Below are 23,437 nucleotides of genomic sequence, written 5' to 3'. Positions count from 1 at the left end.
AGAGGACTGGCAGTCTGACCTTCTGGGGTTGCTTCTCTTGAAGGAAATTTTGCACTAGAACAGTAAATTGTGAGTCTTAACGTCTATAAAAAAATAGTGCTAATGTTGGGCCATACCTCCCCTTCTGGTCCCTTTGCATGTAGGAAGCACCTGTTCCAATGGCAAAAACAAAGGAGCCTTATGCTCCTGTTGGAAAAAGGCCTCAACCCAGATTATTCTAGATCTCTCAGTCAGGTATTTACAAATGACGACCATGAAGGAAGTTTTTTCTATCACCACAACAGACTAAAGAGCAAGTGTGGTTAATACAGCTCTTATCTCCAAATTGCACTACGCCATGCCTTTTATCCTTTCGGAGCACATACTGGTTCTCGTGAGAAATTCTCGTGTCCTGTTGGTGTGAAACCAATTGAAGTGCCTTTGCTTAGGGGGGATATGCCCTGCCGGCTTCACAGATTTGTTTTTCTTGCTTGAATTACCACTGAAAACTACAAGTGGGTGGAAAGTCATTCTTCGCTGTGACTCCCCATTACCCCTTTTGGTTGCAGTTTCTTGGAAGTTTATGTCACGATTTGAATATTCTTCAAAAGCTCTTGACAACAAGACTAGATGTTACTGACCTACCTCATTTTATATTTGCCCTGAAAAAGTCCATGTTATGCTGAACAAAATGAGCTGGCTGGTGCTATGAGCATTTTAAAGAAGCATCAATAAAATAAGATCATTTGACTTGTGAATTGATTTTTACTATTGGTTATTACTGTTGTGACCTTTCAAAAGAAAATTATGTGGTTGTATATGGTGCACCTCTAGCTGTAATATTTATTAAATTTACACCATGCAAGTTATCTTGGTCTCCCAACTATAAATTACAGCAGGTTCAGATTATGGCAATGTGACTTATTTCCAAATTAGAAAGTCTGATAGTGTGTTAAAGGCTTGGCAGACACTGCATTGGCAACTTATTTCTAACCGGATCCAATAAGGTGCATGTTTTTGTCAAAGCATTTTATGCATCCTTACTAGAATTTTGGCAAAATCTGCTGACCAGTTATATTCCTTAGCGATCGCTTTGGACTGATGCTCTGAGCCTCGGTATTCAACATTAAAACTGGAGGGGGGGAAGTGAGAGGAGTGATGCGAAGCCCATTCTGTTTTTTGTACTGACGGCCCTAAGGTGGTACATACTCTTGGCCAGATTGCACCGAATGCCTACTTTTTAGGGCTTTTAGAAAAACTCTGAAGACCCTCCTCTTTTGCCACGCTCGGCTTCCTGGCAATAGATTTTCTCCAAGTGCCAGGTTTGACATTTTTGGGTGTTGATGAAGAATATATCGCTCAAACTAGACAATGGGCACAAATGAAGACTGTGTGGCAAGTTGATGGTTACATTAGCATACCATAGTTGGCACTGAATTTAGGAGGGAAAGTGAAACCTCAGAGTGTGATTAAAGGAAGTACTATTGGCATACAATCTACAACATACAAATGCATGCTGTCTGGGCAAGATGTAGGAAAAAGGTGAAAGGTATTACACTACAATAGAGATTCAAATGTTTATGTACCAAAAAGAGGCAGCGTTCAAAGCCCCTTTCTCATTCAGAATGGGATTAAGATAAACGTATATGGTCTGGTCGGATAACTCTGTATATTTCACCAGTTAAGCCATATTCTGTTTTATGGTAGTGTGAAATTACACTTAAAGTTGCACAGAAAAGCAGGGAGTAAAATTTGCACCCAGGGTGACCTCAAAGCAGCATAAAAGGATAGAGTAACACGAGGGGTTTATAGTTGTATCTACTTGATGTTCAGAATTTGAAACTGTGCAAGATTGGGTATGAGCTTAACTTAAAGTATCTGCACTTGAACACACAAATCCTGCAGCTATGGGGCATGTCCTGGATTGCGGACACCACCAGGGCCTTCTGTCAAAATTATCAGCTATGTCTAGTGGACTCTGGGTGCAGGATCTTGCGTAAGATCAAGCCCTGCACCAGCCTGTGTGGCCCTGAACCAGCTGCACAGTGCCTTATGCAATGAACATCAAGACAAAAAAGGCCTAGTCTGTGGCAGGGACATAGTACCATACCAGCCTCAACTGTGCCTCTGAACAAACTTTTGATTTCGAGGGAAGGGCCTGACCTACAGCTAGATTCGGCCCCATCCCCCCAAAACAGTTAAATTTTTCCTTCAGCCATATTGGGCAATCTCGGGATAGTAGGGACTGTTGGTATTTGGGAGCAGGACATTCTGTTTTTGAAACTGTATTCAATGTGTCAGACCATTAGCACATTAAGCCCAGTTGAGTAATATAACCTTTCATGTGTATCACACACTACAATGGGTATTAGTAAATCAGATTTAACTTTGCCGTTCCCAATGGTCCGCATGCAATTATAAGCCAGATTGTGGGTCTAATATGCTAATAGACCGACATTTAATGCACTTTGTTCAAGCCGCAGCACAATTATCTGCATATGTATTTTTTATTATCCCCACAGTTAACTTCGACTCCTTTGATGGACGGACAAAAACTTGGTGTGCCAAGTGTTGAACTACATATGCTAAATGTCTGCCACATTTTTAAAAGATTTGACAAACGAGTCCAAAGTTATAAGGAAATCAAAAGTGCCCTTTAAACAAAAACTACAACTTAACCACATTTTTTGCAGACTCAACGTGATGGAAGGCATCTTTAGTGCCTCTTGCGACTGCTCTCACTGCATTTCGGCAATGTTCATCATGCCTCTCCATTCATTACTCAAAAAAAAAAAAAAGTGTGCCAAATTTACAGGTTTTGATAAACTCGACAATTTAAATTCATATAAAAATAAGAACAAGCTCTTAAGCAATCACATCTAAATCTTCATATTTGAAGGACGGAACTCGTGTTTCATGGTCCTAATTAGCCTTTTAAATCCTGCCTGACTTTTTTGCAAAGAGGTGTTTCCAAAAACTGCTGAACGGACCACAAATATTGTGCTCACTTTGTTAGGTTCTACTTTCATGCCAACCCATTCAGTGCCTTTTGCTTTAGTGCAAAACAAATTCCTGTGGTAGCTGAAATCGAAAACAATGGAGACATTCATGAAGTTAGCTTAATAAATTAAGATGTTCAAATGTCTTTCAGGTTCATGGAATAGTGTCAAAGTTATTAGCAAGCCAATAATCGCCTTTTAAATGGAAATAAACCACACTTGCATACTCGGTATCGCCAAATGCGCAATTTAGAGGGCAGATAATGATAAACGATGCAACATGTTCCTAGTTTACTGTCAAGAGGTCAGGTGATTAACCACGAGTCCGAATGCCATCAGATCACACAAGGTGGCAATTTTGGAACATATTGCACACGTTATTTGTCTTATATTACAATTTTATTTAATGTAATTGGCATTAAAAAAATTAAAACGGACATTTTATTGAAAAGAAAAACACTAGACTACATGGTTTGTCTGTAGTAAAAAGGTTTTCTATGTAGTTAAGTATACAGTGTTTCAAATAAAGCAGGCGCTTTCTTAAAATAAACATTCTTGCTACAGAAATCAAGTTGTTGAAGCAACCTCTTTACATATGGTATAAAGAACAGTGACATACTATTTATACACACATACATAAACACACACATATGCACTATTGTAGCACGAGGTATTGTATGCCTGCTTGCTCATATGTATGTACTTGTCTCCCAATGTGCACGAATTATACACAAGCCTTTCTCAGTGCATACCCCAGTATGCATATATCATACAAAAACATTTTTCGATGTATACAAGTATAATCGAACAGTAACATTGCTCATGCACCCAGACCAAACAAAATACATACCTCATATGAATAGCCTGTTTTCGATTCAGCAATCAAGCATCCTCAAACAACATGGAGATCACCTGGGACATTAAATACTTACATATTTTGATAAACATTTAAAATAAATCTTTCATTAACTTTTTTTTATACTTACATAATGTACAAGCCTGTGAATGACTTTCTCAATCAGACTTTTCTTCAATATCAGTTCCACTTCAGTTTCTATTTCACTTTCCATTTCTTTCAGATACCAATTTACAAGGTCACTTTTCCTTAGATAGAGCTCGTCTTCCACTGGAAAAAGCCAAGTGATAATTCAATTACACATTAAGCACGTAGGGCTCCGTCACAAAGTTAGCACTACAAGAGATACTGTACAGCATGGTCTCTGGCACACTTCGGGTTGATCTCTTAAATAGTTAAGAGCAGTGCTATTTTACCACATTAGACCTTGATTAATCGCCGCCTCTTCAACCCAGAGTCACTGGTTTCATTGGAATTTGATCAGTGATTTTCCTGGAGATTTCAGTTGCTGAAAGCAGCTGAAACATCGGTGTAAAAAAAAAAAAAATGGATGAAAATGAGTTACGGGGGAACTGGAGCCAGAATTACCCACTGCCATGGTTATTCCTCATGTCTCCGGGGGCCCTCAGGGTCCAAACTGCAGTGGCCTGAATTTTCGCCACTGCATGAGTTACCAATACCCTGACTATTTTCAGGCCCATTTGTTATCGGGCCCTAGTAGTAAAGAGTTGTTTGTCACTAGAACTTAACAGGCATTTGTTCCATTAGGATGGAAATGTAGCATGTTGGCATTTAATATACACTGAGCATAATACAATAACGTGGATTATGCTGAGTCTGCGCAATCCTTGTCGAGGGAGCTGTAGGAGGTGGAGCAACCCCCACAGCAGCTACTGCAGCAGGAGAGCAAGAGAAGCCCCCGATCACCAAGCGGGAGTGGCCTCACCCCCTCCGCTCTCTACAGCCTGCAACCCACTGACTGCTACCTACAAGGTTGCCGCTGAGGACCTGACTCCCACACACTAATCTAGTGGGCAGCCATGCCCAAGGAGGCAGGGTAGGGTACGGCAGGCTTCAGCTAACAGCGGAGGCCCAGGAGAAGGCTAGCTGGGACAACAGTGAGACTCCGGCAGTGACACTCATTTCCTCCCTCAGATTAGCCATATGCTTTAGCTCCCCATTGCTTCCTTTGCCCCTTACCCCCCACCAACACTCTTGAGAGTTGTGATGCTGGCTCCCTCCCTCCTCTTAAGCAGTGAATGTGGGGGGTCAGAGGAAGCAAGAACCAAAGTGCACCAAATAAAAGGAAAAGAGAAGCCATATTGAAAGAAACTGTGGCAAATTGCGACCGTCCTTTGGCCAACATTGGACCAACCTAACTGCAAGTTCCCATCTGACCTGAAACAGGTGAGCCTCATCATATAGCGGGTACTGTGGACTAGGTTTTGGCGGTCTGGTTGAGCCACTAGGGCTGCAAAAGTAGCCCGCCGGAGCGGCTTGCAGCTAGGGTGTGCTCACCCCCCCAAAGCCTGTGCTAACACCAACAGCCTTGCAAAATCCACAACAATAGCAACAACAATCAGGAGAGCAGGCCTAGTAAAATCCCCGTGCTCGTGCTCCTCCAGAGTTTTGTAATCTTTAGGAGGCATGGTGGTGCAGTCAGGGCAAGCAAAAAAAATTAATCCAGGATAGCAAGGATACTGGTTGGGGTCAGGCAAGAAACAGATGCCCCAGGGATACAAGCCCAAATCTAGCAACCTCATCCGCCAGGCTAGCTTAAACCTAGTGGCGAAGTGAGCACAGGATTCAGGCTAGCCTGGCTGATGAGGGGAGATACGCTGAAACCAGGCCCAGGTTCCTGTTTCTAGTCAAGGGAGGACCTTGCCTGACAGTTCTGGCTGGAGTGTTCCCATGGGAAGCAGGGTCAAGACTGATTTGCATATGGCTGTGTACAAACGGGAATGGAGGGGGCGACAAAAGAAACGATGGATGTATTCCAGACTTGTGACTGGGGGGTGAATGTTTTTGTTAAGCAATCCCTCCATCTGTTATTTTTGCATTTGTGTTCACAATTTGGCATGCTGGAGGAACTGACCTCCACCCATATCAAACGTTTCAATTGCTTCTTGCATAGTGATGAAGTGTCCCGCTGGGTATCGGTCTAAATATTTTAGAACCCCTTGCCTGCCATTCATCACCTCCAATTAGCCGTCCTATTAACTTAAAGGGGCGCACACTCCATACGACCTAGTCCGGGGCATACGGGGCCCGCCTCATCACTCATTGAACCGCTCCTTCCCAGAGACTGCCCATCAAATGGATCACATGCATGAAATCATCTGGTATGCCCCATCCCCTCATCATCGGCACTCCAAGCTGGTGCCCATTGTGCACGCATTCTAGTGGTGTCCTTTCCCAATTGGGGGACACATCCATCCAATGGAGAGTGTGCTGCAGGTGCACAGCCAAGTAGTATCATTCCAAATGTGGAACCTTCATCCCTCCTCTATACGATTCTCACTTAAGGGTATTGAGACCAATTCTACATCTCTTGCTGGCCGAGAGGAGCTCCCACAATAGCAAGTCTAGTTCCTGGAACACCGTCTGAGAATTCTCATACATAGCGCATTACAGAACGTTCACACACCTAGGTAGTACCACCATTTTACTTAGCACTATCATTCCCATCAGAGTCCATTTTAATTTGTTCCAGAATGAGATTGAGGGGCACAAATCACAGATCACTCGACCCAGATTTAATTAATAAGTCTACTGCTCTCCCTGTGTAATATAAATGCCAAGGTATTTCACAATGTCCACCTTTCAGTACAATCACGATGATGTGAGTTGGTCTAGGGGTAGACCCATCAACTGACCCAGTGGGAATAGGGCAACTTGGCACTGTTAACCTGGACACCTGAGAATTCCCAATATTCTCATCTAACAGTAAGCAGCATTTGGTCAGATATGTCCGGCTGGCGCTGATAGATCATGGCATTGTCTACACAGTGATATTACATGCACTGTACCGCCAGCCTATATGCCCCACCTATGGAGGATCTGCCTGAGCCAACACACTAGAGACCCCATCATAATAGCAAAACTCAATGGTGACAGTAGGCACTCCGGATGTGTGCCCCTCTGCAATACACTCTCGGCATAGACATGCTTCCTGGTTCTCACCCTCACTTTTCAGGCTTGCATAGAGCAATTTAACCCAGTTGAAATAGCTGTGCCCCAGTCCCATCCTATTTAGCACCTGTCAGGCAGTCCCAGCACACAGAGTCGAAGGCTTGCTCAATAGAGAAAGGCAAGTGCATACTGAGTGTTATCTAGCATGGGCACATGAAGAACATGTGTCAACTGACACAGGTTACGTAGCATATACCTCTGTGGTATGAATCCAGACTGATCCGTGTGGATCAGATGTGAAAGAAGGAGGAGCAGTCTCGTCGCTAATACATTACTGAGGATTTTTTGATCGATATTTAACATGAGGAGCAGCCGGTAGGAGCCTGCCTCCAAGGGGTTTTTGCACAGCTTCGGTATTACTATTAGGGCCTCTCTCATGGAGTCTGGGAGCAACACCCTTTCCAGTGCCTCAGTGTATACCGGCAACAGTCTTAACCAAGGTCTCGGGAAAGGGTTTATTAAACCCTGCAGAAAGTCCATCACCTCCAGGCAGCTTAGCAGTTTTGAATGCAGCCACCACTCCAATTAACTCCTGTCTGGAGGAGTCCAGTAGGTCTAAGGAAAGCAGAGATACCGGCAGGTCGGCTAGATATGCAGGTAGTAAATGGGCCTCCGCGCCACATGGCAGCGCTGCATACACCTCACAGATGGGCCACAAAAATATCATTGATCAGCTGCTGATTGCACACAATGCCTCCCTGTCAGTCTCTAATCAACAAAAGAGGCTGCACTGTGGTCTTGGATCTAATCAGTCACTCCAGTAAGCATATAGCCTTATCACTCTATATACCAACGGCGCAGCCCGGTATGTCAAATGTGCTTTTCCAGTTGGCTTCCTGGTTCGCACACATGGCCACTGCCTATCGAATCGCTCAGGACCTCTGGGTTGATAGACCAGGCTTTCTCCAGTGCCTCAAGGACTGCCTCCTGCTGTTTTAAATCCCCTTCCAACTTTCGGTGTATACCGACTGCAGTCACCATACATAACCCGTGGAGCACCATATTCTTGGCGTGCCACTCCACAACACTGTTGCCTGCATTATCCCAGTTATATTCAAATAATTGTGTGAGGTCCTCTGACAGCATTCCCCTAAAGACCTGAACTGTTAGCACATCCGAGTTAAGGATCCATAATGATATCTTCGGCAGCTGCTGTTTTAAAGATGTGATTAGCAATGGTGAGTGGTCTGATATGTACCTGGCCAAATAGTGTGCGTCCAGTATTCTGTGTGTAGCAGTTGCATGTATGAAAATGTGGCACATGCAGCTCTACATCCCTGCTGCCCAGGTGTAGCAAGAATTCGCTAGCGGGTGGGGCATTAACCAGATGTCAATAAGGTCTAAGATCATCTGCACTAGCTCTGAGGTCATGCAGCGCTTGGTATCTTGTAAAGGAGGGGATACGTCTTAGAGGCCATCGAGAACACAATTGAAGTCACCTGCCATGATCAATTCTGCTGTCAGGGAGATCTGTGCGGCTGCCAGTACGGTGCCAATAAAAGCACTATCATCAATGTTGGGCGCATAGATATTAATGAGATACTGTACGTGGTCATCAAATGTACCCTCCAGAATAACGCGCCTCCCATCTATGCACACACACACGCGGGTTTCAGCGGGACCACAAGGACCACCCATGACAATGACCCCCAGGCATAGCCTGAGTGGAAAAAAAGGTAGAGTGGTCAAGTTCATGGTATATTTTAGATACTTAATGCAGCCCCCCCCCCCGTGTCTTTGAGTAATACCACAGCTATTTCATATCTGCAGAGGTATGCATGAACCCAGTTTCACTTTTCGGGACTATTCAGACCCCAAACATTCCAGGTCAGTAACTTATACTTAGTCCCCAGGCCAGCCATAGAGATTTCAGAGTAGAGACCATTACCCACGTCCAAGAGAGTGACCCGAGACCCAGCTCACAGTGCCAGCAATCCATGGAAGCTTCCCTACCTAACAAAACTAACATTAACAACATAGTTGAACAAAAGAGAACACCCCCACACCTCATCCCATCCTCAGGAATAATCTAAATATCCCTCCCAACAACTAGCAGTTAAAAGGGTAGTAAACCCCACCCAAATCGCCCCCCCACAATCCCAAGGAAGGTTCTAGAAATGTTCTAAATGTATAATCTTTCCAGGACGACAGGATGCTCATGAGTCGCGAGCCCAGATATAGAGGTCAGCAATCAGCATTGGCCTAGCTCTCGGACTGTTCCAACTAAGTACACAACCAGTTCTGTATCTATTAGTACTTCGAACCCCAAAAGAAAGTAGGCATCCCAATGGTCTCTTCCATTGGCTTATCACAACGCCAGCATGAGGTGTTACATGGGTTGCGGTACAAACCTTCCTGGACCACCTGACCACCCCTTCTCAGTTCCCATCACACAGGATCTCTTTGATGAGGCACAGAACAGGCAGAAGTTCTGTCTTTAGGGTCATAGTCTCAGCCTAGAGGGTACCATCCGCGCATTCCAGGAAATGTTCCCCTCTCACCTCTGCAGGGGACCTGGATTTCTTCGTCAATGCTGGGCGGTTCCTGGCAGAGGGATGCAGCTCACGGAGTCTTGGTTCTCGCCATTCTGAAGTCCGTTCTTCTAGTCTTAAGCCTAAGAGTTCCAGCCAGTCTACTGCCTCTTGTGGGGATTCGTAGAAGTATATCTTACCATCGTGCTGAACACGAACCTGGCCGGGTACACCAAACTTGATTATATATTGTGATCTCGCATCTGTCTTTTGACAGACAATTCTTCCAGCGATCCTGGACTCTCCAAGTGTAGTTGAGGAAAATGTGTATGATTGTGTACACTTAGCACAGGGGCTGGGGCGCAGACATGTTGGAGGATTGTATCTGTCTCTCTGTAATTGAACATGTGAGCTATAACTACTCTAGGTGGTGCACCAGGGTGCGGCATGGGCACCAGCCCCCATGTGCACATTCAATAAAAAAGAATTTAGAGACGTTTGGGTTTAAGCACATGAGCAAACCATTCTTCAAGGAAGAGTTCCAGGGAGGGGCACTCCTCAGACCGTAGCCTGGAGTTCTTTAATATCCTTTCCGAGGGTCGCAACCTCCTCAGTGCTTGTGACTCTTTCCACGACCTTGCAGTGATCCAATTTCAGGTGCTTTAGGTCCATGGATCAGCTCGGGTCTGCCACTTTGAGCACAGGGTGCAGCCACGTTGTTTTGCAGGCCAAACGTCTGACCTGCAGAGAGCACCCACTAGGACAACTGCTCTCATCCGCACTCCCCAGGTTAAGTGCCGATGCAGCGATCAGGCTTCACATGACACCGCCTCCTCCCGGTCACAAACAGGATGTCCGCATCTGTAAGCATGTGAGGTCTCTGAGCTCTGCAGTACTTTCAGCTTCTGTAGGCAACCACCCCAAGCATAAGCCTCAGTGAGTATGCGCTAGCACCGCTCACCTCTGGCAGTGCTGCTCTGCTTCCAAACTCTGCCTGGTAGCGCTTCAGTTCCATGCTGCGGAGCCCACCTAGCCCGCCGGGATCTGCTCCCCACTCTCCAGGTTCTTCAGTTGCCGAGGTAATGTAAGGTAGCACACGGGGCACTGCCAGACCTGTTCAGGCGCTGCAAATTGCAGGCTGCATCAGTGACTCACCGTACCCAGAGCTGCCATCTTGAGCAGCGCCATTGGCAGGCCAAACCACAAGATTAGGACCTACTCCAGTCATCTCCGAGGTCTATGGAATATGTTGCTGGGGTAACACCAGTGCCTTCCACCACAGCCTGTTACTGGCCTGCAGGCCTCACTGCTCCTGCGTCATGCAGTCCCCCAAGAGGATCACCTTGTGCAAGTCCGCTTCACAGCAGGGCCTTTACAGGAGCCTATCTCCCACCCCCACAGTGGCGGGGGCTTGTTTTTCAGGACTGAGGGAGGGATCCAGAGTAACTGGGTATCTGTGCCCTCATCCATGGGGTTCCAATGCCTTAGGTGGGCCAGGATGCAGAAGAATTAAGTTCTTAGTGGGAGCTGCAGCAGGACATGCTTATTCGGCCATCTTGCTTGGCTACACCCCTGATTACTAGGAGAGTTTGACTGCTATGAATACTCTTAATACTGCAAAGGATAGCATTGAGTGCTCAGTATTTCCAAACTACTTACAAATGTTGAATGATTAAATTCAATAGGAAGATACAATTCCTGCAAAGGTAGCTAAGAAGAGTTCACAAAACAGCCAAAGTTCAGGTCCGTAAAATCAAGAGCCACTTGGACAACCAATTCATCAAAATGGTGCTGCTATTGTAAAGAAGGAGGTGGAGACTGCAATGGAGCAAGCAAGAAAAGAAGGAAACAATAGACTTGGCAGATTTGGTTGGACAACTGAATGAGAAAATAGACTTGTTTATAGAAGCTAAAGTTGAGCACGTATTGCTTCATGACAAGAAAGTATGCATGTTAAACATTTAAGCCTATACTGCTCTATGTCAGCGGTCAAGCTGGTACTGCTAAAAAAAATTCTGTAACTTATCTGTGGTTACAGCACCTACTAGACTAGCTGCACACAGCATCAAAGGTATTGCTTTACATCATCGTTTGCTGCTATATTTGGAACATGATAAACGAATGCCAAAATGTAGCTAGTGAAGCTTGTCATGAAGCGTCAAGAGTGTTTAAAGTTGAAACTTTTAATCATCCATGAGGTGAGCATGGTCTAACCTTTAATGTTTGCCTTTGTGCATTTGAGAGGAATGAAAGACGTTGTGAGAACAGGTTATGATGTCCTATTTGGAGAAAAACATATGATTGATTTTGGAGATCTACTGCAACTTATACCTGTGAAGAGTCAGCCTGGTTTGAAAACACTGCTACGTGATGAAATTAAGAATTCTTTGGAAAGCATTGGAAATGTGAATATTTGGCAACATTCCCAAAACAAAGGATTAATTAGGAATATGCAATAAGCATAAGACATTGAATATGGAAATATTCTGAAGGATATTCGAGTAGGTGTTCTTTCAAAAGAGGGGGGGTGTGCTCTGGAAAGTCATCTGCTCTAGAAAGACAGCAGCAGAACAAATGGTCAGTTTTATACAAGAAAGTAAACCTATTGTGTGTCTAATGCCTACTCTGGAGGAGTGTGCCTCTTTCAAAAATGAATTGCTGGAATTGGAGAAAAAAGAAATTGTGCAACTAAAGACAATAGATAAAATGGAACACCAGGGTGTCACTATATTGATAAATGAAAAGTAACAAGGAAAACTGAATTTATTAGATAAATCAGTTTCACAAACTACAGGATTAGAGAAATGTTTTATAAGTGTAAGCAAAAACTGTAGAGGGATTTGCACAGATATTTAAATGTTGAAGGTTTGGTTAATGGTGCTATGAGTAAAGTTGTTGATTGTATTAATTTTCCTAATCGGAATGAGGTGGAATACCTTGTGATTAATTGTGATGCAATTAACAAAGCAAAGCTAATTTGACAATCTATGGCATGTTTTTTGTTTGTGACCGATTTATATATTTACAGAGTTTTATATAGCGCGCACTTGACCCGAATCTGGTATCAGAGCGCTTTACATAGCACCAGTTGCATTTCATTAGGAACATATCTTCGAAGGAAACAGTTTCTCTAGCATATGCGGTCACTATTAATAAATCACAAGGATTAAATGTAGATGCAGCATTTACTAATATTGATAGTGCCAGCGCTGATGTTCGCCGACGACACCTTGTTGCGAACATCAACTGGCATCCAGCGCATTCTGGATGGCTTCGTGGATTTCTGTGCTGAAAGAGGTCTGGAGATTAATTTAGCTAAAACTAAATTTATGATTCTTAATCCCCCCAAACACACTCGACCAAACCCAGTACTGAATGCTGTTCCCCTTGAGCGGGTAACAACGTTCGGATATCTGGGGATTATTTTACAAGAAGATTTTGGTTGGGGGGGACAAATTGCCAACTCCGTCCTAAAACTTGCCCAAACCACTGGGGGAATTTCTCGAGTTTTTAGAGGCTCGGTCACCAAGCCAGTGGCACCTGCAATAGAAATCTTTAGGACCCAAGCAAGAGCAGCCTCCACCTATGGAGCAGAACTTTGGGGTCATTCTAGAATCCATAACCTGATTGGGATTGAAAACTCCTTCATGAGGAATCTGTTGGGTTTGCCCTCCAGCTCCCCGCTTGTCCCTATCAGGCTGGATTTTGGGTTGATACCAATGGAAGAGGTGGTAACACTGCGTCCATTGATGTATTGGAAGAGACTCTGGTCCAATGCAGAGTTTGGCTCGTATCGAGAGGAGTTTAAGGGGATTTGGCCTCTAATTAAAAGCAAGAATATTCCATGGTTGAGATTTGTTAGGGATACTTGTACTAAGATTGGCCTACCAGACCTATGTGCCTCTCCGGAGGCCTCATGCTTGGCCTTATCAAAAACGAAATTGGCCAACCAGTTCAAAAGCCATTACCTCCTGCGTCTGCATGAGTGCTCCGATATCGGTAGGCTGACTGTTGAGTTCCTCCAAATCAAAGATAACTATAGGAGTGAGGAATTTTTAGATTTGATTTCACCTCCGGCTGCCAGGAAATTGTATTGCCAATTGAGAATGGGCAGCCTCCCGCTCAGATCGTTTACCTCCAGGTGGGAGGCTAGCAACACAACTGCCTGCCCGGCCTGTGGCCATAGACTTGAGGACAAAAAACACGTCTTTTTTTTCTGCCCTATATACCACCCAAAAAGGAAACGCTGGGTTAAGCCCATATGTAACAACATGGGATTTAGGGAGTGTGAAAAAGCGCTAAGAGTCCTGAAGTATGACACCCACCCCCCAATAGTTTTTGCTGTCTCCAGGTTTCTTAATGCCATGTGGATAAAACGCAGAAAATTTCTGTAACTAACCTGAAAGTATCCTTTTTATCTATCGTTAAATGTTTGTATGCTGTATTTAACAACTGTGATTTGATGTAGATATTTTAAACTCTGAATTGTAACATCTCATGTCGCTTTTATGGCCTTTGGGGCCGAAATAAAGTCTAACAAAGCAATATTGATAGTACCGTTTTTAGGAACGTATGTCATATGTGGCCTTGTCTCAAGTTAGGATATTGTCTGGTTTGTATCTAGATGTATTTGATGACATGACAGCAGAGTAAGTGCATATTCAAATTGTGTAAAAATACAACTGATTAAGAATTCTTTATGCTAATTTAGGACAGTATTCAGTTTACGAAAAACGCTCCATCTATCAAAAGTGAAAACTTTCAAAGCAGTGTAGTGATGCAGTTGCAAAGAAGGAAATGAAACAGAAGGCAGCAGTTAAACAAAAAAAATTAAAACTTGGGAAATATTGGTTAACACTTGTCAAACCCCTCTGCGGTCAACTGTTATGCTAATGTTGTGTTAAACATGCTGCTTGCATTACCTAATACTGTAGATGAAATTGAACAGAAATAGAAGGCATTCCATTCTGCACTGTGTGTTTTCTTGCAACGTTTGTGTAGTGACAGAACTAAAACACATTGCGCGTCTCACATGCAAGACCTTGGAGGGGATCTGTACAGTTTACTCCAAACACTAAAGAGGATGTGCGGGAGTTTTTAATGGTGATGTTGGTCATTTTAGAAAAGGAAATACCTATTGATGACTTATTTGGACTTACTTATTCATGGAACCATGAATCTCAAGATTGCTCATACAGATAAACTACAGAAATATATTCAGAGTCTGGTAATGTTCAATTTTATTTATTGAACTTTACCAGACTGCAAAAGTGTGACTTGACAGATTGGGGAGATGAGCTACACAGAACAATATATGCCGAAATTGTTGAACAGATCTTGTGTCAACCTTATGTGTAGCAAGAAGTGGTGAGTATATTATTTTATGCTACAACAATGCAAAGCAGATGGAACAAACTTAAAAACAGTTTACTGGGATTAAATCAGAACAAATATCTATTTCTGGTGAAACATAGTATTATTGCTATCATTTTTCATGCAGGAGTATTAGATCTTGTCATTACACTATCTAAAAAGTAGAAGTGGATGGACAGAATGAAATTATAGGGACCTCAAATTATAGCAAAGATTGAAGTTACCAAATTCTTAACTTTTGTTTCTGGAAACAAAGTTCTAAGGAGGATTTCAGTTGTATAAGTGGAATAGTCTCATTGTGGATGCATTATCAGGATGTACGACATCATGCAGCCAAATACAGGTAAAATGATAGTTTAAAAAAATTATATCAAGTGCAAAGTTGCTTATTCGCACTGACATACTGAACACGTTTTTATAAAGTCTATGTGATTATTTTTTCCCTCACATAGATGATTCTTTATACAGTACATGGGAAAAATATGTTTTTTATTCTTATTGTAACATTGCTTAACAAGTTCATTTCCCTTACCGTTTTTACAACCCTGGTTATTTTTGCTCCACAATAAAAACAAATCTCTATATCCTTTTTTTTTTTTTTTTTTTTTTTATTGTGGAGCAAAAATAACCAGGGATGTAAACACAGTAAGGGAGAGGCACTTAAAGGAATCAACTGGCTTCAGTCTTTCAAAAAAAGAAAACTTCAACGGGGAGAACAAAATAAATCGATTTAACACCTGTGGCTATCACCTGCTTTCATATAGGCAGCCACAAAAGACCTTTTCAAACTAACGGGCATGTGACATTTGCCACAGTGAGTCATCATGGTGGAAAGTTTTCAGAATAACCAGTATGATCATCATTTGTTACGCTGCTGATCGGCCACCAGCTGCTTTCTCCCCCACCATGCAATTTTATGTTCACTCATGAATTGTTCTCAAGTGCTTCAATGTGGAAGAAGTTACATGTGAACATTTTCCTGTTCCATGTGATAACATCTTTGAACACATGTGGCATTTTACAGTCTTCGCCTCCACTTGCTTCTCCACAGATGGTATTTAGAAGTGCTTCCACACATGATTTTTTGGGTGGTGACATCTTTCTCTTGTTCTACAGATTCTGGATCTCTTCATTCCTTTGCAGAAGACATAGCTTCACTTAAAGTAATCACTTTTGCAGGAATTCAAAGTAAGAGTCCAGCACTGTAATCCTGTTTTATCTGTAGAGATCAGAAAGCCAAATGAGTAAGTTAGGGTGTGGTTTGCCATTTGCTTGGGTGGGGAATTATTGTTACCAATCAGAAGTTGAGCTTTGGGTGCATCCAGGCTTCACAGTGGATTCTCCGGACTCATAAAAAAATAGCTATATTGTAATAAACACATAGGCTTCCATATATTTATATATGAATATTTTTCCCCTGTGATTGTCACAGAAGCTAGTAACAATAGAGAACCGGTATTGGCACCCTTTTTTTCTAATTTGCAACGGATCAGTGGATCCATAAAATGATTTTAAAAAAGACAACTTGTTTTATTGCATTTACAAAAACAGTGCATACGTTAGATTACCTTGAATTAATATTTGTTACCTTTAAAATATATATTAATAGCGAGAATAACATTTATTATGCTTGTAAAAATAGTGTTACTAAATTGAACTTATAAGTGTAATTGTAGAACAATTTATAGTAAAAAACACCAGTGTAATTCACTGAAAAAGTGAAGGTTAAAGGGACATTACAGTTAGAAATTATTCCTAAACCATAGAAATTCAATGGAAAAAAACAGTTAAGGTATATTATATTTAGGAAATTATCTTAAAAAAACCTTAGAAATTCACTAAAATAAACAGTTTACAGAGACGTTCTAGTTAGCTCACATTTTGGATGAACTAAAGCATAGAAATGTGGTAGTTACTGTTACCCGACCTAACTATAACTTATGCCCCCATAATGCACTGCTTATGACCTCACATATTACATCGCTCATGACATGGTCAGTGATATTATTGAGGACATCTCAAATGACATCACTCATGACATCATCCAGCAATACAAATGACTGAAGGATGACAGACATACAGTACAGGGCTCGCTGTAACCATAAGAATTACTTCACTCAGTTAATACCCAGGAGAGACTTCTTTGCAGATAGATGTGCCTCTTGAAATTCACTGCTCTAACAAATTAACAAATCAAACCGTACAAGTTACACTATCACAAACGCAGTTCGTCAACATGGAAAGAGGTTTTAGTGGATACATCTGTTTTATACATACCACTACTGCACACAGCAGTAGAGAGGTCTTAGTGGAAAAGGCACTGTCACAAAGCACTAGTAAAATCATTCTTGATCCTAGAGAAAGATGTGAGCAGAAAGGTAAGTCTGCTGCAAATGTCTACTACATTGAGCCACCCTACACAAAGGTCTTTGTAAAGAAATAAAAAATTTAATAAACTACCACTACAGTCATTCATCAGAAAGGAGATACGTCTAAGATAACTGGTCAATCTGTCATAAAACAGAATAATTCTATGCCACCACTATGGAGTGAAGCTTTAGCAGGTTACCATAGACCTAGATCAGCAGGCAACACATCAGTGTACAGACTAATCCACTGATGAGTATAATTCTGCTTTTAAAGTGGGTGTACTATTTAAGATTGTATGTGTTAAAAAACCTAAAAATCATTAGGACTCCACATAAAAGACATTTAATTATGCAGTAACTGAGTATATATTAGTCAGTGTGAAAATCCTTTACAAAACACTCACTGGATGATGTCATCTGAGATGCCAGGAGTTATGTGATATCATAAGCAGTACATCGCAGGGGCATATGTTATGGTTAGGTCAAATAACTATAACAGATTAATTTCTATGGGTTTGAGCATCTAAAATCTAAGCTTAGCTATAATGTCCCTGTAACCTTTGGTTTGTGTGTGTATATTGTATAATATAGATGGCAGGCGAGGACAAATACATTATTTAAGGCACGCAAATGAGGTCTACGTTCGATTTTTTCTTCAAGAAAATTGGACAAAGTGTTAGGATATATATAGATATATATATATTGATTGATTGAGCTTTTCCCATCGATGCATAGAACCTCTGCCCCTTATTGGAATTGTGGCGGAACCATAGCTTTAAAGGCGGTCAATAGAGGTTTGTGACATATCACCATAGCTATAGTCAAATCTTTTCAACCCACATACCGCTAGATGCGCTTTTAGTTTCGGTGCTTCCAGATGGGTATCCCATTTCAAAGACCTTGTAAACCATATTCCGAGGTATTTATATTCATTTACAGTATCTAACTTGGTTTGGCCCAAGTACCAGCTAAACTTCTTACTCTTCTTCCCAAAACATAAGATTTTTGTTTTATCCATATTTACTGTAAGACGCTTTGCAGTGGTGTATTCATTAAATACATTCAACTTTCTCTGCAACCCTACCTCTGTTTGGTCCATTATTACAAGGTCATCAGCATACAGCAGACAGGGCAGATGTTTACCATTTATTTTCGGGCTTGCACCTCTGGCTGTATCCAGGAAAAGGGGCAAGTCTGCTAAAAATATGGCATAGAGTAACGGGGCCAGTACACAGCCTTGCCTCAACCCATTGTTTATAGGAATTTCCCTTGTAAGCCCACCAGAAGTATCTTTGATTACACGTGCCCAGTTATGGCTATGCAGTTCTTAAAATTAATTGTATAACTGACTTACTAACAGTATCTTAGTGAATACAGTGATGTAATATGTGACGTCATCAACAGTGGATTGCGGTTGCGCGAGTTATAGTTAGCTGAACTAACTATAACGGGGGAATTTCAATGGTTTTTTTACGAGTGAAATGTCCAGCTAACTATAACATGTGTGAAACCTATGGTTTTTTCAGTGAATTTGCAAGGTTTTTGAAATGCTAATTTCTAACTATAACGTGTGTGAAACCTATGTTTTTTTTAGTTAATTTGTAAGGTTTTTTTAAATGCTAATTTATGTATGTATTATTTATTTATTTTACAATAAACTACCTATGTATATAGTTATAGATTGACTGTATCCTGTAATATGGATTGGCTCAGCTCTTTTTTTTTGAATTTGGATAAACTTTAACAGCATAGTTAATATCTTCTATAAACTTATAAACAGTTTAAAATGTGGTTTTTTTTTCCCCGCGATTTTTCGAAAAGAAATCAAATGTTTTTTTCACCCTTCGGGGTCCTTCAGGGACCCCCTGACAAAGGCTAGGGGGTCAGGAACTCTCTACCCTGCCCCCTTTTCACGTTCTCCACCTTTCTTTTTCACTGTCACACACAAAATGGCGTCCAACACTTCCTGATTTTGACCAATTCGAATGATGACTGACATCTAACCACCAATCAGAATTACGCTCGCGCACATTTGGTGCGCGCACGGTGCGAGCACCGTGCGCGCATATAGATATTTATGTACTTTTAACTGCAATTTTCTCAGGAACTACTGAACAGATTGACACCATATATGCAAAAGGCACATGCCAGCCGTTCGGGCTGTACCTTCGACTAAAGGTCCTATGGGAAAATGCATGGGGAAAACGCATTTTGGGACCCCCCTTTTTTCTCAGCCCCCGCTTGACGAATCACCCCCAGACTTTCAGGGTAGGAGCTGAGCGGAGCACCCCGTTAGTTTTGAAAATTTCACGAAGATAAGTCAACCGGCGCCAAAGTTATTCAAAATAGAATTTTCTGATTTTCTATGGGAACTCGGTCCTAACTATAACTATCTACTGGTGACCGCCAGTAGATAATATACACATATATATATATATATATATATTTTTGCCATGTTGTGTCCAAAAACGAAAGAGCACTCCACTGCGGGCCACTTGTTACAAAGCTTTATTCATTTGCAGGAGCAAAGCCGTTTGAAGTTGTCAGACATTCAGTGCCTAACGCGTTTCGAGTCTCCTGACTCTTGATCACAGGCTTGTAGCGGCATCACAGAGCAAGAAGCAGTTCACGGAAGTTATATCCCCCAGATGGGACCACACAGGTGAGTTCAATTGCACGCCGTGCACTATGGGATCTGTAGTGCTGCTTATATTAATTAATACCCTCCAGTGGGTTTGCTCCGCTTTGCCTCTTTAAAATTCAACACAACCCTCCAGTGGGCTACTGACAACACCAAGCAGTACAATTCTTGGTCCGCTGTGACCGGATTGAGGCGGCGAAAAGTTCTGTGCCCCAGCGGCTCCGTTCCACATTTTAACGGCGGTGCTTCTTTCACGGCGGGACAGCCGTAAATATGTTTGCCATGTTGTGTCCAAAAACGAAAGAGCACTCCACTGCGGGCCACTTGTTACAAAGCTTTATTCATTTGCAGGAGCAAAGCCGTTTGAAGTTGTCAGACATTCAGTGCCTAACGCGTTTCGAGTCTCCTGACTCTTGATCACAGGCTTGTAGCGGCATCACAGAGCAAGAAGCAGTTCACGGAAGTTATATCCCCCAGATGGGACCACACAGGTGAGTTCAATTGCACGCCGTGCACTATGGGATCTGTAGTGCTGCTTATATTAATTAATACCCTCCAGTGGGTTTGCTCCGCTTTGCCTCTTTAAAATTCAACACAACCCTCCAGTGGGCTACTGACAACACCAAGCAGTACAATTCTTGGTCCGCTGTGACCGGATTGAGGCGGCGAAAAGTTCTGTGCCCCAGCGGCTCCGTTCCACATTTTAACGGCGGTGCTTCTTTCACGGCGGGACAGCCGTAAATATGTTTGCCATGTTGTGTCCAAAAACGAAAGAGCACTCCACTGCGGGCCACTTGTTACAAAGCTTTATTCATTTGCAGGAGCAAAGCCGTTTGAAGTTGTCAGACATTCAGTGCCTAACGCGTTTCGAGTCTCCTGACTCTTGATCACAGGCTTGTAGCGGCATCACAGAGCAAGAAGCAGTTCACGGAAGTTATATCCCCCAGATGGGACCACACAGGTGAGTTCAATTGCACGCCGTGCACTATGGGATCTGTAGTGCTGCTTATATTAATTAATACCCTCCAGTGGGTTTGCTCCGCTTTGCCTCTTTAAAATTCAACACAACCCTCCAGTGGGCTACTGACAACACCAAGCAGTACAATTCTTGGTCCGCTGTGACCGGATTGAGGCGGCGAAAAGTTCTGTGCCCCAGCGGCTCCGTTCCACATTTTAACGGCGGTGCTTCTTTCACGGCGGGACAGCCGTAAATATGTTTGCCATGTTGTGTCCAAAAACGAAAGAGCACTCCACTGCGGGCCACTTGTTACAAAGCTTTATTCATTTGCAGGAGCAAAGCCGTTTGAAGTTGTCAGACATTCAGTGCCTAACGCGTTTCGAGTCTCCTGACTCTTGATCACAGGCTTGTAGCGGCATCACAGAGCAAGAAGCAGTTCACGGAAGTTATATCCCCCAGATGGGACCACACAGGTGAGTTCAATTGCACGCCGTGCACTATGGGATCTGTAGTGCTGCTTATATTAATTAATACCCTCCAGTGGGTTTGCTCCGCTTTGCCTCTTTAAAATTCAACACAACCCTCCAGTGGGCTACTGACAACACCAAGCAGTACAATTCTTGGTCCGCTGTGACCGGATTGAGGCGGCGAAAAGTTCTGTGCCCCAGCGGCTCCGTTCCACATTTTAACGGCGGTGCTTCTTTCACGGCGGGACAGCCGTAAATATGTTTGCCATGTTGTGTCCAAAAACGAAAGAGCACTCCACTGCGGGCCACTTGTTACAAAGCTTTATTCATTTGCAGGAGCAAAGCCGTTTGAAGTTGTCAGACATTCAGTGCCTAACGCGTTTCGAGTCTCCTGACTCTTGATCACAGGCTTGTAGCGGCATCACAGAGCAAGAAGCAGTTCACGGAAGTTATATCCCCCAGATGGGACCACACAGGTGAGTTCAATTGCACGCCGTGCACTATGGGATCTGTAGTGCTGCTTATATTAATTAATACCCTCCAGTGGGTTTGCTCCGCTTTGCCTCTTTAAAATTCAACACAACCCTCCAGTGGGCTACTGACAACACCAAGCAGTACAATTCTTGGTCCGCTGTGACCGGATTGAGGCGGCGAAAAGTTCTGTGCCCCAGCGGCTCCGTTCCACATTTTAACGGCGGTGCTTCTTTCACGGCGGGACAGCCGTAAATATGTTTGCCATGTTGTGTCCAAAAACGAAAGAGCACTCCACTGCGGGCCACTTGTTACAAAGCTTTATTCATTTGCAGGAGCAAAGCCGTTTGAAGTTGTCAGACATTCAGTGCCTAACGCGTTTCGAGTCTCCTGACTCTTGATCACAGGCTTGTAGCGGCATCACAGAGCAAGAAGCAGTTCACGGAAGTTATATCCCCCAGATGGGACCACACAGGTGAGTTCAATTACACGCCGTGCACTATGGGATCTGTAGTGCTGCTTATATTAATTAATACCCTCCAGTGGGTTTGCTCCGCTTTGCCTCTTTAAAATTCAACACAACCCTCCAGTGGGCTACTGACAACACCAAGCAGTACAATTCTTGGTCCGCTGTGACCGGATTGAGGCGGCGAAAAGTTCTGTGCCCCAGCGGCTCCGTTCCACATTTTAACGGCGGTGCTTCTTTCACGGCGGGACAGCCGTAAATATGTTTGCCATGTTGTGTCCAAAAACGAAAGAGCACTCCACTGCGGGCCACTTGTTACAAAGCTTTATTCATTTGCAGGAGCAAAGCCGTTTGAAGTTGTCAGACATTCAGTGCCTAACGCGTTTCGAGTCTCCTGACTCTTGATCACAGGCTTGTAGCGGCATCACAGAGCAAGAAGCAGTTCACGGAAGTTATATCCCCCAGATGGGACCACACAGGTGAGTTCAATTGCACGCCGTGCACTATGGGATCTGTAGTGCTGCTTATATTAATTAATACCCTCCAGTGGGTTTGCTCCGCTTTGCCTCTTTAAAATTCAACACAACCCTCCAGTGGGCTACTGACAACACCAAGCAGTACAATTCTTGGTCCGCTGTGACCGGATTGAGGCGGCGAAAAGTTCTGTGCCCCAGCGGCTCCGTTCCACATTTTAACGGCGGTGCTTCTTTCACGGCGGGACAGCCGTAAATATGTTTGCCATGTTGTGTCCAAAAACGAAAGAGCACTCCACTGCGGGCCACTTGTTACAAAGCTTTATTCATTTGCAGGAGAAAAGCCGTTTGAAGTTGTCAGACATTCAGTGCCTAACGCGTTTCGAGTCTCCTGACTCTTGATCACAGGCTTGTAGCGGCATCACAGAGCAAGAAGCAGTTCACGGAAGTTATATCCCCCAGATGGGACCACACAGGTGAGTTCAATTGCACGCCATGCACTATGGGATCTGTAGTGCTGCTTATATTAATTAATACCCTCCAGTGGGTTTGCTCCGCTTTGCCTCTTTAAAATTCAACACAACCCTCCAGTGGGCTACTGACAACACCAAGCAGTACAATTCTTGGTCCGCTGTGACCGGATTGAGGCGGCGAAAAGTTCTGTGCCCCAGCGGCTCCGTTCCACATTTTAACGGCGGTGCTTCTTTCACGGCGGGACAGCC

The 23,437-nt window shown here is 43.2% G+C and overlaps 1 protein-coding gene across 2 annotated transcripts in view; it reads right to left on the bottom strand.

Annotated features, from left to right (window-relative positions):
- Positions 1–23,437, bottom strand: part of LOC146823118 (maternal DNA replication licensing factor mcm6-like) — a 474,334-nt gene that overhangs the window by 7,312 nt on the left and 443,585 nt on the right. For both annotated transcript variants that reach the window (XM_085606624.1, XM_085606623.1), the window contains one exon: positions 3,965–4,104. In XM_085606624.1, coding sequence (XP_085462750.1) covers positions 3,965–4,104 — 140 coding nt within the window. The remainder of the gene's footprint in view (positions 1–3,964; positions 4,105–23,437) is intronic.

The sequence above is a fragment of the Triturus cristatus genome, chromosome 5_2 (genome assembly GCF_964204655.1).
Source record: "Triturus cristatus chromosome 5_2, aTriCri1.1, whole genome shotgun sequence".
NCBI lineage: Eukaryota > Metazoa > Chordata > Amphibia > Caudata > Salamandridae > Triturus > Triturus cristatus.
The sequence above is the reverse complement of the archived record's forward strand: the minus strand, read 5'-3'. Positions and strand labels throughout refer to the sequence as shown.